Source organism: Crocuta crocuta, unplaced genomic scaffold, assembly GCF_008692635.1.
Source record: "Crocuta crocuta isolate KB4526 unplaced genomic scaffold, BGI_CrCroc_1.0 scaffold30, whole genome shotgun sequence".
Lineage (NCBI taxonomy): Eukaryota > Metazoa > Chordata > Mammalia > Carnivora > Hyaenidae > Crocuta > Crocuta crocuta.
This window is the reverse complement of record NW_027528345.1, coordinates 14,574,865-14,592,228: the sequence shown is the minus strand read 5'-3', so window position 1 is coordinate 14,592,228 and position 17,364 is coordinate 14,574,865. Positions and strand designations below refer to the sequence as shown.

Genomic DNA, 17,364 nt, shown 5'->3' with positions numbered 1-17,364 from the left:
CACGCATGGGTGCTGGGGGGGCTCGGTCGGTTGGGCATCCGACTTCGGCTCAGGTCATGATCTCACAGCTTGTGGATTCGAGCCCCACGTCAGGCTCTGTGCTGACAGCTCAGAGCTTGGAGCCTGCTTCAGATTCTCTGTCTCCCTCTCTCTGCCTCTCCCCAGCTCACACTCTCTCTCGCTCAACAGTAAATAAACCATAAAAAATTGTTTTTAAATCACACAAAATAGCAATTGTCTTCTTTGAATTAACAAAAAAAATCTCTAGAAATTGGCTTGAGAAACGGCTTCTAATAAATGAAGTGACTTTGACATATACAGACAGACAGCCTGCTCGATATACTGAAAATGGTATTAAAGAGCTAGGAAAGGGGCACCTGGGGGGCTCAGTCGGTTAGGCGTCCGACTTCGGCTCAGGTCATGATTTCATAGTTTGTGGGTTCGAGCCCTGCGTCAGGCTCTGAGCTGGCAGCTAGCTCAGAGTCTGGGGCCTGTTTCAGATTCTGTGTCTCTCTCTCTCTCTGACTCTCTCCTGCTTATGCTGTCTCTCTCTCAGAAATAAATAAAACATTTAAAAAATTTTAAAAAGAGCTAGGAAAAAATAGCTGCAACTTGTTGAGCATTTGTGGTGAGTCAATACCCTACATTCCTTTCCTTTATTCCTACAGCTTTGCAACCCCTCCTTTAAGGAACATTGTCTCCATTTTGCAGATGAGGAAGTTGAGGCCCGGAGATGTTAATTAACACGTGCAGGACTGCTGAACTCCCTAGTGCCAGAGTCTGATGCCAAAGCCTGCTCTCCTAACCATGACACTACCAGTGTGTATCAGAATGTTAGCATTTTGGCCGGGACAATCAATCATTCCTTGTGCTGGAAAGTCTTGTACCTTCAAAGACATTTAGCATCTTTGGCCCTCAGGCACTCAGGCACTCAGAGTGACTTGACGGTCACTCTGGAAATTAAAATGCCCTTCCATATTTACAAACTACCTATAGAGGAACCCCAACTGTTAAGGAAAATATTGCATTTCAGAAACAGGGTTAAAAAGAATTTTTAAAGTTCCACCAGTTTAGTTTTTATACTTAATGGTGTAGAATGGTGATATAAAGAGACCAAGAGAATGCTGAGTTTGGATTTTTTTTTCCTTGTTGACCTTGAAGGAATTCTCAAAAAGTACCTACTGTGGGACTGAAAAATGTATTAGACATTTTCATCCCTACGTGTAAAAAAATGCATTTGTGTGTGTGTGTGTGTGTTTGTGTATGTGTGTATTTGAAAGAGAAACTGAGAGAAGTATTATTTTACTCATATTACCCTTAAGGGAAATAATGTTTAGAGAACTTAATTTGACAAGCAAGAATTCTATTGCAGGCTTCTTTCCACCATACCATCGCTCTACTGTGGATAGCCAAAGAGTTGGCCTATTTGCATTGGGAAATGGAATTTAGGGACACGGTAAAAAGAGATGCACCTGTAGTTATAGCCATAACATTTGAAAGAAAAGAATGGGGAAATGAAAGAAAGAAGAGAATGGGGAAATGAAAGAAAGGAAAGAACACATATGCGAACATCAGTCACACTTAGCACATTCGAGGTATGCCTTGCACAAGGGTCCTGGGATAAATATTTGTAAATGCTACATGGAAGGAAACAGAATAGGATCCGGTGAGAGGGATGGGAGACAGCTTGACCATAGACGTCAAGCGAAGAGAGAGGAAGCCGTTTTGGCAGATGCTGGAGAGGTGGAGCGAGGGCTGGTCCACAATGCCAAATGCTAGCTGGGGGTGGGAGGGATTGGGGATTGGGAAAACTTTTCAGAGTTTAAGAAAGCTTCTTGGAACTGAAAGCCAATGAACTGGGGACATCTCCAGGATGTGACAGAGCTTTAAAAATTCCTTGGGAAAGCAATCCTATATTAAAAAAGAAAGGAAGAAAGAAAAACTTTAAAGTGATTTGTATAAAAGCAAAAGGCTGAGAAGTGAACCCCCCAAGAAGTTGCCTATGATCGCATGCGGTATTTGAAAAGAAGCATCTAGAGAATTTACCAGAGTGTGAAAGAGTTATGCAAACTGATCGATTTGGGCTTAGAGCGATCTCAAGTGTGTGATGGGGCTGTGAGCATTTTCTCTGTGATAAATATGGGGGAACTTTCAGACACTCCTCCTCCTGGGGACAGAAAGCTTTATCACAGTCGTGAGATTCCAGTTACGTGTAGGAAGACTCCTATGCCCACATTGTTAGGTGGGCTGTGCCTTTCCCTTCATAGGAAAAGACCTCTTGTTTTGAAAAGAGCAAGGCAGCCCTCTGACAGGAAGGGCTCCTTAGTGGTGAGCTCAGTGACTTCAGATCTTTTGTTCTTCAGTCTCCAGAGCTAGAGCAAAGGATGTGGCTGGGTAGGAGGCGGAGGTGGGGACTCTGTGTGTGTGTGTGTGTGTGTGTGTGTGTGCGTGTCTATGTGTGTGTGCGCGCGCGTGTGCGTATGTGTTCTCATTTCCGCTTCCCCTTTCTGAGCTAGCAACAGCAGTTTCATGAAGACAGAGAGAAAGGTACAACATGCAATATGATACTTTGTCACTGGCCTCACTCAGATCCCGATACCTGGGAAGGGCTTGGCCGGGCTTTGACAACCGCTTTGCTTCACACTCTGCTCCCTACCAGCAGACAGGTGAGTATAATTTCCACCTCAGTTTTAAGACCATACTGATTGGGATGGTGATGGGAGATAGGAGGAAGCAGGTAGGAGGGAAAATCAGGAAGAGGGAAATCAGGAAGAGGGAAAAGTCAGGAGCAAATCTCCCACATCCTTGGCTTCAACCTTAAAAAAATTCATCACTGTGCCTCTCGGAACAAAAAGACCCCTGCTTTCTCTCTCTTTCTCTCTCTCTCTCTCTCCTTCTTCCTATTCCCAGAGAGATATTTCATGTCGGGTCACAAAACATGGGTTCCTCTGAAGACCTGAATTAATAATTAGGAATTTTTTTTAACCTTTCTCACCTGGGAAGTCCCTCTCTGTGTCTTGCTATACTTTCTTGCACTGTTATTTCAATCTGATTCTAACTTCGAAAAGTTCTCAAGGAGAAAAGTTTCTCAACTTCCCTGCAGGGAAGTTATGGCCATTCCAGTGGCCATAACTGTGAACTAGGGGGAATCCCTAGCCTAAATCAATGTTGCTTTTGTGGATGTGACTACTTTCCTCAGGAGCTGCAGAAGAAAGCTGGTGAGGAGATAAACTACAGCAAGATAGACTGGGATTAGATATGAGGGAGAATTCACCCAACTGGACAGTGGATGGCCAACTCAACGGGAAGGTTCTAGACAGATAACCACCTGTGAGGGTTGCTTTTCAAACTGTCCATCTCAGAGATGGATCTATAGATATGTTGGCCACTTAATGAGTTCCATCATCTGCGGTGGAGGGGGGATCTGTGCTCCTCCAACATCCCTTGTCTTAGTGGTAGCCAGGGTGAGCACGTCACTCCCTATGTGAGTTTTGGGGAAGGTAGAGGAGTGGAAAGATCCTCTGCGCTGGGGTTTTCCCAGGCCCCTGCTGTGTTCCTGTGCTTTCCAGTGGGTGGAGAAGAGGCAGGTCCCCAACACAGAACAAGGACAAGGGAAAATAGCCCCACAGAAATGTTTTGATAAGATCGTGAGGATTTCTAAGTACTGGTGACTCTATCGATCACAAATGACCGCCTATCTAGGCAAGGGGGCTTTTTAGACAGTACATGGCAGGCTGAGGATACGAGGTTGGAGGCTTTCATCTTGTGTGTGCAAGCTGCCGACTTAAGGGTTGTTAGGCTTGAGTGGTTGGAGCCAACAATCTTGGCATGATTGTCCTTTAACAGGAAGCGTTATTAGGAGGAAGGAAGGCCAGGTTTATTATCTCCCTCTACTAGAATATTATCGGGGTTATAGAGTATAAGCAGAAGGTATAACAAGAGGGATAGAAAGAGATCTAACAAATGATTTCTTATTCATGGACACCCCAGGGAGTTTAGAACCATATTAATGACCTTTTCTCAGAACTCTCTGGCCCCCTGAAGGGGGGATGGAGACCTGGGATTAAGCATTACATAGTGGCCACAGGAATCAGAACAGTCATTTTTAGCTCAGGGTTTATATGACTCGCATTCTAACAGAGAATGGAGAGGAAGTTTGGTCTCAGCTTAGATCATGACTCATGGGCCCACTCTAGTCTACAGTAAGGGAAAAAGATCAGACATTTATTGCCACTTGAAAACTGACAACTGTTTTCCACCTGAAGGACAAAATCAAAGTGGGTATTCTGTACCCACTGTACTTTGTGCCCTGCCCACACCCACGCCTAATGCAAAATTGCTTAAACGTGGATTTTGAGAAGAGAGGGCATAGATATGCGGAAAATATGAGGGGAGAATGAAAATGAGCACATGAGTGAAAGGGCTGCATTACCATGGAAACAGGGATGAAGAATTGAAGACATGGGTTCACAGAGCCAAGAAATACACTCGTCCTCACTTCTGTCTCTAGACCGAGCTGTCTACAAACCAGAACAGATGAACAGATGTCGCTTAGCCCTGCTGTCTTCATAGCTCATCCAGGTGAAAAAATTTAGTGTCTCCCAACAATGAGACCCCTGGATGACTCTTTTCCAAATGCATAAGTTTCGTATTTCCTGTGGCACTTGACAAGCCTTCCTTAGGACTCAGTCACACTGTGGAGGTGGGCGTAAGGAAGAAAAGGAAGGAGAGAGAAAGAGGTCTCTGGTGGTCTTCTTTCAGTGTTTATTCGGCTGAAATTATTTGTGGCAGAGAGATGGTGAAAGGGAAGGGTAACATAGTTATACTGATTAATTGGATTTTCTTGGTATTATTTTTCAAATAACATCCCTCTTTCCCCCTGAAATAGATTGAACTGCTGCTTTAGACCACAGATGTCTCCCAATGCTCAATTGCTATGCTCAGGGTAATGGTTGTTCTGAAGACCTTCCCAACTACAGTGACATGGAAGAGAACTAGAAATTAGGAATGTGTTTCCTATCTAGGAAGGCATGTGAGAGCACAGTGTAGGCTGGAGGTGTGTCGAGTGGGGTGCAGGCCCCCTGGTTGGAGGTGGAGTTTGTCCTAGCTACAAACAGAGAAATGGCTGTCCTGGGATTTCCCTTTGCAATGGTGGTGATATGTGTGTATCTTGGCTGTAAATGAGGATGAGATGTGGAAGGTCTTGTGGGCCTCATCATGGAAACTCTGTTTCCTTCTTCTCTCTTCCCACGCTTGTTTTTACTCTTAGTCCTGGTTTATAGGCCCTGCTTGGGTGTAGGCACAGTATAGACAGAAGAGAGGAGAGGTCTGTCTGATACACATCCGTGGGAGGAGGCCCAGAGTAGAAACCAGAGTGGCCTGAGGAAGGCTGCGTGATGTAAAAGAAAAAGCATACACATGGGGCTCGGGACTTGTGACTTTGAGTCCCATTTATAACCTTAATGTTTTATGTGATCTCAGATAAGTCTCTCTCTCTCATTCTCGTTCTCACCCTCCCTCTCTTTATCTTTTTTTCTCTCTCTCCCTCCCTCCTCACCCCTACTCTTTTTCAAAATGACTGACTGGGATTAAGTGATCTCTCCGATCTCTTTGGGCATTAAGTAAGAAGAAAGGACCTACTTAGCGTTTATGTTTCATCTCTGCTTAACAGCAACACCTCTCTTTCACCATATGGATTTTACACACACTACTGCATCATGCTGCTCAGCCCTTATCCCTTCTTATAACTGGAAATATCCCAACTTTAGTGAATGTTTTACACTGAGGGAAGATTAATAATAATCATTGCTATCATTTATTAAGCACCTCCCTTATCTATCAGGGACTTAACATACATTACCTGATATTAGCTCTCAATAGCTCAACGAGTTGTGTTACCTGTTTTACATATAAAGAAACTCAGGTTTAGAGGGGACACGTAATTTACCAAGGACACTTAAGAAGTAAGGAGATAGAACTGTGATTCCAAACAAGTTATTCTGATTCCAAGGCCCTTGCTCTTTCTACAATTTTCCTTCTCAAGAGTTGGCCATCCTCACCGGGCCCCTTAAAAATATCCCCGTGAGATACCTATCAACANCACGCTGTCTCTCTCTATCCTAGAAATAAATAAAAATATTTAAAAAAAAATTATTTAAAAAAAAAAATATCCCCGTGAGATACCTATGAACGGAGCTGATATTTGACAGGGACAAAATGGTAGATCCATAATGATAGTTAAAATATTTAAATAGTTCAGGGCACCTGGGTGGCTCAGTGGGTTAAGCATTTGACATTGGCTCTCACAGCTGGTGAATCTGAGCCCTGCATGGAGCTTGCTGCCATCAGCACAGAGCCTGTTTCAGATCTTCCGTCCCCCTCTCTCTTTCTGCCCCTTCCCCACTTGTGCACTCTCTCTCTCCCCTGCCAAGTTATGATAAATACCAATTGCTTCAAGCTTCTGAGCACCCATAACCAAGCTAAGTTCCCAGGTCTTCCCACAAGATTTCCTAAACTGGCTCTGATTGGCTGTGCTGCTCTAGAAACTTCACCAAATGTTCTGAAAGGCACAACAATCTGAAAGTGATGTGCAATTGTAGGCAGCCCTTTTCCTCTCAACTAGAACCAAGTTGGACCCTTGTTGCTAAACCACTCTGTAAGCCTGACAAAGGCAAAGCTGTTTTATAATCTAGTTGGAGTTCAGAAGGAAAACTCTGCTAATAACTGAACGAAGCAATGCTTCCTTCACTAAGGCTATCCCAAAGCCAAGGATAAATTAATTTTGGTTTATGCTGTCTCTTCTATACTAGGCTATAAGGTGGAGAGTTATTACAGCATGCAAAATGGATAATTTACAAAAATAGTTTCTCTTTTCTTTTATCCCCAATTTCATTTACCACTGTTATTTGGGTGGTGACATTAGGTTTTTTCCTGTTCTATAATTAATGGAAAGGCTGCACAACTAAAGTCAGACCAACTTGAGTTTAAACCTCAGCATTACAAGATCCCAAATATATGACCCTGGGTAAGTCACTATCCCCCTGAGTTTCACATAACAATAATTAGCTCAAAGGTGATTGTCGGGATTAAGTGTTAGTGTTTACAAGAAGGTTGTATGGATAAATATAAGGTACTCTACACATCCCAGTTATTATTAGCACCTATCATTTTGACTCGCCCATGTTAATATATAGCAAAGCTGATGACATCTCTTTCTTAGAAAAACAAACTTGAGGTATATGATGTTCTCAATGTAGTAATAATGACAGAACTGCAAAGGTTTTCTCTGCTACTGAACTTGCTGTTTCTGCTGATGATTTTTGTTATTCTAAGACTCATTTCACAGCTCTTAATTCCTGAATCTCCTTCTGTCTAACTTCCATCCTATCAGCTGAAATTTCTATTTTTAACTATAACATCCTTAGAACAAAGAGAATTCCCGCCTCTATTTGTTGTAGTCAGATTCCAGAACATTGGACAGATTGTGGAGAAATATTTGGGGCATGAACCTTTAGAGAACTGTAGAAAAGAGAAAAATCACAAAGGGCTGGAAACGAGAGCAGAAGGGGAAAATGAGGTTTTAAAGGATAATCCAGATAAATATCAATAGAACCAGTGTGGGGATTTTTGGGTTGGAGGGGCAGGCAATTAGTAGAAACATCAGAGAAAAATAACCAGCAAGCGAGGACTTCCTTCCTCATAGAAGTTAGATTAAATACAATATTATAATATAAACCAGCATCAAGAAAGATAGCAATCAGATTCCAAAAGGAACCTCTGACCAAGGAATGGAAACTTAGAATGGAACATTCTGGAAAAATAATTTTTTAAATATAAAAGAACTTGATACTTTAAGCTTTACAAAATTTGGTAAGACCCTAATTCCATCAACAAAAGATCAGCATGGCTATGCCCCAAACCTCTTTCCTCTTCACTACAATGTATAAAAAATATACATACATTAGGATTTGAGACCTTGTGGAAAGTCAGGAGCACCTGTCCCACAACATATACTAAATGAGGGTAATTCTTCAGCTCCAGTCTGATTCTCACTTCTCTGCAGGTACAGCATTTGCTGAGCCCTTCCTGTTGCAAGGTACGATGCTGTGTCTGAGATGGGGCTTGGGGAAGGGTTGATGATGAGTGTCACATAGCATCCAGATGGGTGACCATGTACCTCTTGCTGAACGTGGTAGAGGCACATGTGGTGGTTGCTAGAGGCAGGTAAGAGATGCAATGACTTGAATCAGCCTTCAAGGTATAGACAGAATTTGTCTGCATAGAGAGGGAGGTAGATGACACTGCATAAGCCAAAGAAACAGAAGCGGAAAAGTTGAAAAAAATGCTGGAGGTCAGTGAGTAACACCTGATGGAATCATACTCATTTGGGTGCCTTCTCAGCCTCCCTCATTCAAGACTCACCACTTTCCTGGGTCAGTGAAAGTTGGAAGTGCAGGAACCTCATAAGCCAGGGTCACCTTAAAAGGGGATCTGCCAAGTGGGAAGTAACACCAGAGGCTGCTGGACCATTTTCTAAAGCTTTTGGGGGAAACTATACAAAGGCATTTGCTTTTACAGGTATTATCCATACAGATATTTTATTTTTTATTTTTATTTTTTTAAAGGAATTTTTTTTTAATTTTTTTTTATTTATTTCTAGGAGAGAGAGAGAGAGACAGCATGAGCAGGGGAGGGTCAGAGAGAGAGGGAGTCACAGACTGAAACAGGCTCCAGGCTCTGAGCTGGCAGTCAGCACAGAGCCCGACGCGGGGCTCGAACCCATGAACCGCGAGATCATGACCTAAGCGAAAGTCGGACGCTTAACTGACTAAGCCACCCAGGCACCCCTATCCATACAGATATTTTAAACCCAACTCAAATAAACCCATATACATTGGCCTTGAAGGTAAATGTATACAACATTGAATCCCACCAATTCATTTTCAAGAGGATGAAACTGCTCCCCAAGGAGAGAATGTCATTGACTGGCCAGAAGTCAATGAATTGGACAAGAAGTTTGGAAGAATGCCCACATCTCCCGATTCCTCCCAGTCAGCACTCTTTTCACTGCACCACATTCTGTGTACATGTGGGTGTATGTGTTTGTATGACTTGTCTGAAGGAAATATCTCCACACCCTTCCCTCTATTACATGAGGCCCCAAAGCCTTCAAAGGTGCCGTCTTAACTGGTGCCTGCACTCATCCTTCAATTCTTTCTAACGCTGTCACTGCAGATGTGGTCCTCTGATATCATGTGCCACTTCCTCCAGATTCCCACGAAGAATACTCAGTTTCCTATCTCTCGGCAGCACAGCTTCTTCCCAGTGACCACTAACCAGACAGTTCTATCCCTCCCTCCCTCATAATATCGCCGAGCTTCTCATTCCCATATAACACCCATGAACAGGTCTCTGTGGCAGAGATTGGGAAAATTGCTCAATTCTCTGGGCCCACGTCCAGTTTGCCACTGTTGAGATTAGCTTAGATATGGTTTGCATCTTTTCTTTCAGACTTGAAACATGTGGCTTTCCCTAGTGAAGACAGTATTCCATTCTCACACAGATTGCTCTAAAAATGGTAGTCCTTCTCAGTGGATGGTAGAGCCCTTAACTTGTCTAGCCTTTTTGTTGCCATAACCATAATAGTCATTCATAGACCTACATACATGAAAGCCCTTCTTTGGAACACTCACATATTGAGAATTCTGGTTCTATAGGCTTTTCCCTGTAGGTATTTACATTGAGTAGAACCTTTGTGCATAGGGCAGAAGAGCAAATAAGAATAGTTAAGAAGGGGCACCTGGCTGGCTCAGTCAGAAGATCATGGGACCCTTGATCTCATGGTCGGGAGTTCAAGCCCCACATTAGGTATAGAGATTACTATATAGGTATAGAGATTACTAAAAACATAATAATAATAAACTTAGAAAAGAAAGGAATAGCTAAGAAATTACAACTTCTGTTCATAATTAAAGGAACTTCTAGAACAGAAACAAGTCTTAGACTACCTCTCAAATTCATCTTTTTTCTCCAACTTGAAGCTGGAAACACTGTTACATGCTTAGTTATAAGTTCATTGTTAACACTTTCAAAGCTGATCTCCCTACATAGGCCTCTTAGATTACGATGAATCTGTAACACAATGGGCTCCTTTGGGGAATAGTCACCTACTATGAATATTCATTCATTTAGAGAATAAGTATTTACGAAGCAACTACAATGAATTCTTTTCAGTTTTATGCATTAAGTATACAGCAGTGAACAACCCAGACAAAATCTCTATCCTTGTGAAGTTTATATTCCAATCAGAAAATCAAACAATAAATTGGATGAATAAATAAAATATAAAGTTTGCTAGTGATAAGGACTAAGAAGCAAAAAAAAAAAAAAAAAAGGCAGGGAAGGAAATACATGAAGGTAACTATTGTAGGCCAGGTTTGACTTCATGAAGAAGGTTGGTTAAGAATGAGATTTGCAAGTACTTTGACTATTGCAAGGATGTATGTAAAGGCCAAGGGAGAGGAATATGGAGAGGTGAAAGAACATGAGAAAGGTGTAGGGTTTAAAAGGAGATAAGTATTTTCAGGAGGCAGAGAGGAACTTAGCCTATATGTGTGTAATATATTTTCTAAGTTGTGGAGGAATGTAGAATAGATCCGTATCACAGAGGATGTTGAAACCCAAGTAGAGGCGTCTATCTCCCATCTCAATCGATGAGATTCTGACACTCTGCTAGGCCTTTGGGGGTTCAGCTGTAAAATGACACATTGCAAGTTTATGGTATGAGAAGCATCAGATTTTAGGGCATAATGTCCCAGTTGAGAAACCGAGACCAGAGAAATGGACTAAATTTCCCAAAGGCATACCAGTAGCAGGTGGCAGAGTAAAGTGTGAGAGTCACATATTCTTTCTTTCCTTCTTTCCTTCCCTCTTCCTTCCTCCCCTCCTTCTTTCCTCTCCTCCATCCTTCGTCTCCTCCCTCCTTCCCCCCATCTTCCCTCCCTCCTTCCTTCCTTCCCTCCTTCCTTCCCTCTTTCCTTCCTTCCTTCCTTTCTTCTCTCCTTCTTTCACTTCTTCGTCCCCTCCTTTTTTCCTGCCCTCCTGCCTTCCTTTTAAATTCCCTTCATCACCAAAAAAGCTCTTTGTGAGCTGAAGAGTTCTTGTGGTTTAGATGAGGTCCATTAACTCTGGGAATTAAAGACAGTAGGCAAGTCAGTCTTTCATGTTTTCTTCTCTGGACCAACTGACATTAACGTAGTCAATATTTTGAAGGTGATGAGCTAGGTAAACAAATCCCAATCAAAGCTTTTAAGACTCTTTTCCTAAGTTCATTCTAGTGGTAGTTTCATTTTGACGTTTATCACTTCACAAGAACTCTGTCTAAAGGACAAATTTTTTTCTGCACCACCTCTCTGTGGCCTGCCTGCATCACAAGCTTAATGTATTCATTTAATTTGCCTTAAAAGGCACAAGCAGTGGACAAAGCGCCGGTGCCCAGAGTTAACAACGACTCGTTGTGCGGACTGCTGTCTCTCCTAGGAGGATATTTTTGCGCTTGGTCTGGACATGAAGTGAAAGAATTTAGCTCAGACAACAGTATATATGTATTAGTTTTCTCTGGACATGTTTTGTCTGTAACAAGCAGAGGCATCCAAAACAATTTTATTGCCCTAGGAAGGCACCATATATTTGGGATGTTCTCAAAAACAGCTGTTTTAGGGCCTAAATTGTTGAACACCTCCCTAATGATTTTCTTTTTCAAGCCCTTGAAGAATAAAAGTCTAAGGAAACTGGCACTCTTCTTATTTTTTTCCTTTTGTTTTCCCTTGCTCCCACAATTAAAAAAATCAATGTTTATTTATTTTTGAGAGAGAGAGAGAGAGAGACAGCATGAGCAGGAGAGGAGCAGAGAGAGAGAGAGACACAGAATCTGAAGCAGGCTCCAGGCTCTGAGCTGTCAGCATAAAGCCCAACAGCGGACTCAAACTCCTGAACGGTGAGATCATGATCTGAGCTGAAGTCGTATGCTTAACTGACTGAGCCACCCAGGCGTCCCCTCCCTTGCTCCAACAATTAAAAGCACAGCAGTGAAGATGAAGCCATTGATGGCAGCTCCAGGGAGCAGAGGAATGAGAGTATAAGCTAATGGACAGAGTATAAGGACAGAGTATAAGCTAATGAATGTGCCTCAAGGTACATCAGCCTCAAGGCTTTTTAAGCTCTATTTGGACAGTCAAGTGATGTTTCCCCTCCTTCTCTCTCTTTGAATAAGTGACTAATGGCATCAGAATATATCTTCGGGAGGAACACAGAGATGTTCAGTGGGCAGTGTTAAATGAAATATAAATGCATTGGGGCACCTGGGTGGCTCAGTTAGTTGAGCATCTGACTCGATTTTGACTCAAGTCATGGTCTCAACAGTTGTGGGATTGAGCCCCACGTTGCGTTCCACACTGAGCATGAAGCCTGCTTAGGATTCTCTCTCCCTCTCCCTCTGCCCCTCCCCACATCTCTAAAATAAAAACTAGCGTACACACACACACACACACACAAATGCATTGATGAACTGAGGGGTTAACTCATAGCTGTGGAGAAACCCAAGTTGACAAATTAGAAAATAATGATCCTGAAGGTTGTGACTGCTAATTGCATAAAGCCATGACACTTTGTTGTTTGTATTATGGGATTTCTTTTCCAAGAGAGATCTTATGTGGACCCTAATGTATGAAACAGGAAACAAAACCAAACAACAAACTCAGAATGGTTGTGGTTGGAGTGACATCCAGGCTGTGGCACCTTAAAAAAAGTTGTTTAACCTTTGAGACCTGGAAATTCTTCATGTATCTCTATGAAGAGCAAATGAAGTAAACTGTGTAAATTGCAAATTTAGAGGTGCCTGGGTGGCTCAGTAAGTTAAGCATCTGACTTCAGCTTGGTTCATGATCTTGCAGTTTGTGAGTTTGAGCCCTGCATCAGGCTCTGTGCTGACAGCTCAGAGCCTGGAGCCTGTTTCAGATCCTGTGTCTCCCCCTCTCTCTGACCCTCCCCTGCTCATGCTCTGTCTCTCTCTGCCTCTCAATAATAAATAAAAATGTAAAAAAATGCAAATTTAAAGATATTTCATTTTAATGGAAGATTCTGAGAGGCAACATCATTAAGGATTAGAAAAAAGTTATTTTGTTTTGTTTTGTTTTGTTTTAGAGACAGCATGCACTCAAGGAGGGGAGGGGCAGAGAGAGAGAGAGAAGGAATCTTTAAAAAAAAATTTTTAGCGTTTATTCATTTTTGAGAGACAGAGAGAGACAGAGCATGAGGGGGAGAGGGGCAGTGAGAGAGGAAGACACAGAGTCTGAAGCAGGCTCCAGGCTCTGAGCTTGTCAGCACAGAATCCAACAGGGATTTCAAACTCATGACCATTGAGATCATGATGTGAGCTGAAGTCGTACACCCAACTAACTGAGCCACCTAGGCGCCCCTAGAGAGAGAGAGAGAATCTTAAGCATGCTCCTCGCTCAGCACAGAGCCTGATCCTACAACCCTGGGATTATAACATGAGCCAAAATCAAGAGTCAGATGCTCAACCAACTGAGCCTCCCACATACCGGAAACGTTATTTTTTAATACAGTATGTCACCTCTCATGAGAAGTAGCAGTTCTTTAAGTTAGAAGAACTTTCTCAATGTCCCTTACATCATAAGATATTTGAAGTTCCCAGATTTGCTGATTTGAAAGACTTGCTCTCGTCTAGTTCAGAGCTTTTTTTTTTTTTTTCTTTTGGAAACCAGAGGAAGGGCTGGACAGCTCCTTCCTCTTTCTGGATGGGCAGAAGGGTCTCGCTCCTTCATGCAGACCTGGGAGACCTGGGAAGATGTGGGGGCACCCTGGGGTGGTTTCTGAACGGACTATGTGTTTCAGATCTCAGAAGAACAGCACTGCGCCGCAGAAGGTCCTGAAGTCTGAGCCAGGGCCATGGAGGGCTCGGTGCTGAGCCCCACATCCTGGGAGAAGCGGAGGGCCTGGCTCCGGCAGAGCCGCCACTGGCAGACCCAGGTCTTGGAAGAGGAGGCTGCCGCTGCCCTGCAAGATGTCTCAGATCCTGAGCCTTCCAGCCTGGATGATGTTTTCCAGGAAGGTAAGAGGCGGTTAGACAACAGACTTCCACGTTGCCTGGTGGGAGGGGGGGAAATGTGCCGACAGGCACAGGTCTGCCGAGTGTGGGCAGCGGGTCCCTGGTTGAGGCTAAGCATTCAGGGAGGATCCTTCTGAGGGGTCTGATGAGTTTCAAGGAAGAAGAGTGAAGTGGTACAAGGTACAGATTATGGGAGACAGGGAGATAGACATAAGATTAGGAAAAATTGTTGCGTCATCCATCAAACATCATCCATTGTTGCATCATCCCGAGCTGTTAGGGCCTGAGGTCAGGGTTCTCTTGGGGTGTTTTTATTTTGTCTGTGCAACAAGGCTCCGCTCAGTGTGGATGCTGGGACTCTGGCTGTAACTCTGCTGCTAGAGAGCTGCATGACCTTTGGCAAGTCACCTACCTCTCAAAGGCGTATTTGTCTAATTGAAGTGGTCGTGCCTCAAGTAGTGGTAGTACATTTTCTACATGACCCTCAGAGCTTCTTCAAGGCTCAAATGAGACTATAGACAAAGAGTTAAAAAAAAACACTTTTATATAAATAAATCCATCCCTGCTTATTTGGCAGAAAACAAAAGTGTAAACACAAAATTCTGATTTTTGCTGTCACTTTTTTTTCTTTTTATTATTTTTTAAAATTTTATTAGAGAAGAAGCCACCCCTGTTCCCTAACCTGGAGGAAAAGGGAGCCGTGGGGCTGTCATCCTGGGCATTTTCCAGGTTCTGGGAAGAAGTGGGAGGGAAGCAGAGAGAGAAGAAATATACACTATTTTTATACGTGGGAGTATTCCTCTCATATCTTACAGAAAAGCTTTGTGGGGGTAAAGGGGTCATGGCATGGCTTACATAAGGATAAAGTTGCAGAACGGGCTGAGTTGCAGGGAGGAAGTCTGACCTCCTTTAGCTCTCATGGCGATCTGATCTCTGCTGTTTCCAGGGAATCCGATCAGTAAGATTGAAGACTGGCTGCAGGACTGTGGGTAAGTGCCGGAGGGGCCGTGGCACCGAAAGGGGTGGACGGCGGGATCTGCTAACAGGCACTGACTCTCGGGAGCTCAGAGACAGGGAAATGGGTTTGATTTGGGCCTAATGATTAGATAGATGCGAGGTTGAAATGGTGGGCGGGGGGTTGTGGATTGCAAGGGTTTGGGGTGAATGTGGGCACTGGGCCGTGAGTGAGTTGCAGCTCTGGGCAGAGACTAAGTTAGGAGTGGAGGTCTGGAAATCCAGGCTGGATGTGGTCTAGAGCCCAGAATGATGGAAATCTGCAGCTGTGGGCACTGTCTGGGCTGTTTCTGATCCCTCCTCCATTGCTTCTTCTTCAGACTGGAGTCTGACACTGTATAACAAGAGAGGGGTTAGAAACCCAATTGGCCTTTTTTTAAATTTAAACTCAAGTTAGTTAGCCTGCAGTGTAGTATTGGTTTCTGGAGTAGAATCCAGTGACTTATCACTTACATACAACACCCAGTGCTCATCTCAAGTGTCCTCCTTAATGCCCATCACCCATCTAGCCCATCCCCCACCACCTCCCCTCCAGCAACCCTCCGTTTGTTCTCTGCATTTAAGAGTCTCATATGGTTTGACGCCCTCTCTCTTTTTATCTTATTTTTCCTTCCCTTCCCCTAAGCTCATCTGTTTTGTTTCCTAAATTCCACACATGAGTGAAATCATAAGATATTTCTCTGAAACCTAATTGTTCTTATGATCATAGGAATTCATCACTGTGTTCATTTCTACCACAGAACACAGGAAGCAGTGAAGAACTAGAGAAGGTACTTCAAGGCAAAATGCAGTATCTCTCTCCTCAGAAACAGTAAAATATGATACCCCACACCTCATCAGTACCATCTTAGGCTCAGTCTACCCAGACACAGAGGGAAAGTTTCTATGCCCTACTTAAACCTGATCCTCTGTGTGCTGATGCAGAGAATTCAGCTCCTTAGTGCCCCTCCAGGAATGTTTCAGACTTTACATAGTCTTTCATCTGAACTCACCTGTAAACATATAAATAAACCCATCCTTGCTTATTTGGTAGGAAGGTCATTTATTTCAACTCTGTCCCAGAAGGTGAGGTCAGGAAGGACTTATCTTGTGTTTTTGTGGTTTACAAATCATATTGTCCTTATTGTCTTAATCTGGTTCACAATTCCTTGACTTCAGAGTAAAGTTGCCCTCAAAGTTCAGAAAGCGAGGCGATGGTGGTAATAAGAATGTTGGCACATTTTGGTGCATCATAACTGTCCTAGGATTTACAATGCTTCACCTGATACCTACTGGAGAACCAATAACCGGTTCCGTTAATGTCTTTCTGTCATGCACACTCTTGGGTCAATTTACATCAGTAATCATTGACAGTGCATTTGCCAATGTCTGATTGTCTAAATGTCCTGAAAGGGGGCCAAGTAATTTAAAATACTTGAATTAAAACGTACTAAGTATGGGGCGCTTGGGTGGCTCAGTCAGTTAAGTGTCCGACTTCAGCTCAGATCATGATCTCACAGTCCATGGGTTTAAGATCTGCATCAGGCTCTGTGCTGACAGCTCAGAGCCTAGAGCCTGGTGAGATTCTGTATCACCCTCTCTCCCTGCTCCTTCCCCATTCATGCTCTGTCTCTGTCTCTCAAAAATAAATAAAAGTTTAAAAACACATACTATGTTCTAGCTGAAAAGAATAAATTCACAGAAATACAAGATTGTAAACTCCAGATATTACCTTTCCCCACCTATATTCTACAAAGATAAACCCTAAACAAAACATGGACTGAAAAAATAGTCTGGTGAGTAAAAAGTTCCAAGATTTGAGCCAAAACTTGTGCTCATTCTCTGTATAACCACCTGTAAGAAAACAATCGACGCTCCTTCTATTTCAGACTCCTCATCTAGAATGTGGAGAGCTAGAATAATAAAGTTTCAAAGTTTCTTGTGAGATTTAAATGATACAATATATGCACAAGTGCTTTATGCTCTGTAATAATATGTGAGTGGTAAGGCTTATAAAGGAGGGACTTTGTGCTACTTGAAAATTTCACAAAATAGATCTGCTTGTATATTTAGCATCTGTCTGTCTAGATCTCTTTATTTCTCAGAAAAATATGTGTAGAAGGGATACACACCAACTCTAGGATAGTGGTTACCTCTGGGAAGGAAAAAAGTGGGAAAGAATAGGAGTAAAATGAGAAGGTAGTTATATTTTATAATATTATATTTATATTTTTATTAAGAGA

General features: G+C 42.9%; 1 protein-coding gene across 2 annotated transcripts in view; it reads left to right on the top strand.

The window, feature by feature from the left end:
* The first annotated feature begins 2,500 nt into the window (after nucleotides 1–2,500).
* TESPA1 (thymocyte expressed, positive selection associated 1) overlaps nucleotides 2,501–17,364 on the top strand; it is a 27,083-nt gene continuing 12,219 nt past the window's right edge. Inside the window, exons 1-3 of one of the 2 annotated variants that reach the window (XM_077753536.1) lie at nucleotides 2,501–2,666; nucleotides 13,915–14,131; nucleotides 15,075–15,117. In XM_077753536.1, the coding sequence (XP_077609662.1) occupies nucleotides 13,969–14,131; nucleotides 15,075–15,117 (206 nt within the window). In that variant the 5' untranslated portion in view covers nucleotides 2,501–2,666; nucleotides 13,915–13,968. Of the gene's footprint in view, nucleotides 2,667–11,950; nucleotides 11,996–13,914; nucleotides 14,132–15,074; nucleotides 15,118–17,364 lie in introns of those variants that run through there. The other variant, XM_077753537.1, reaches the window with a different exon arrangement.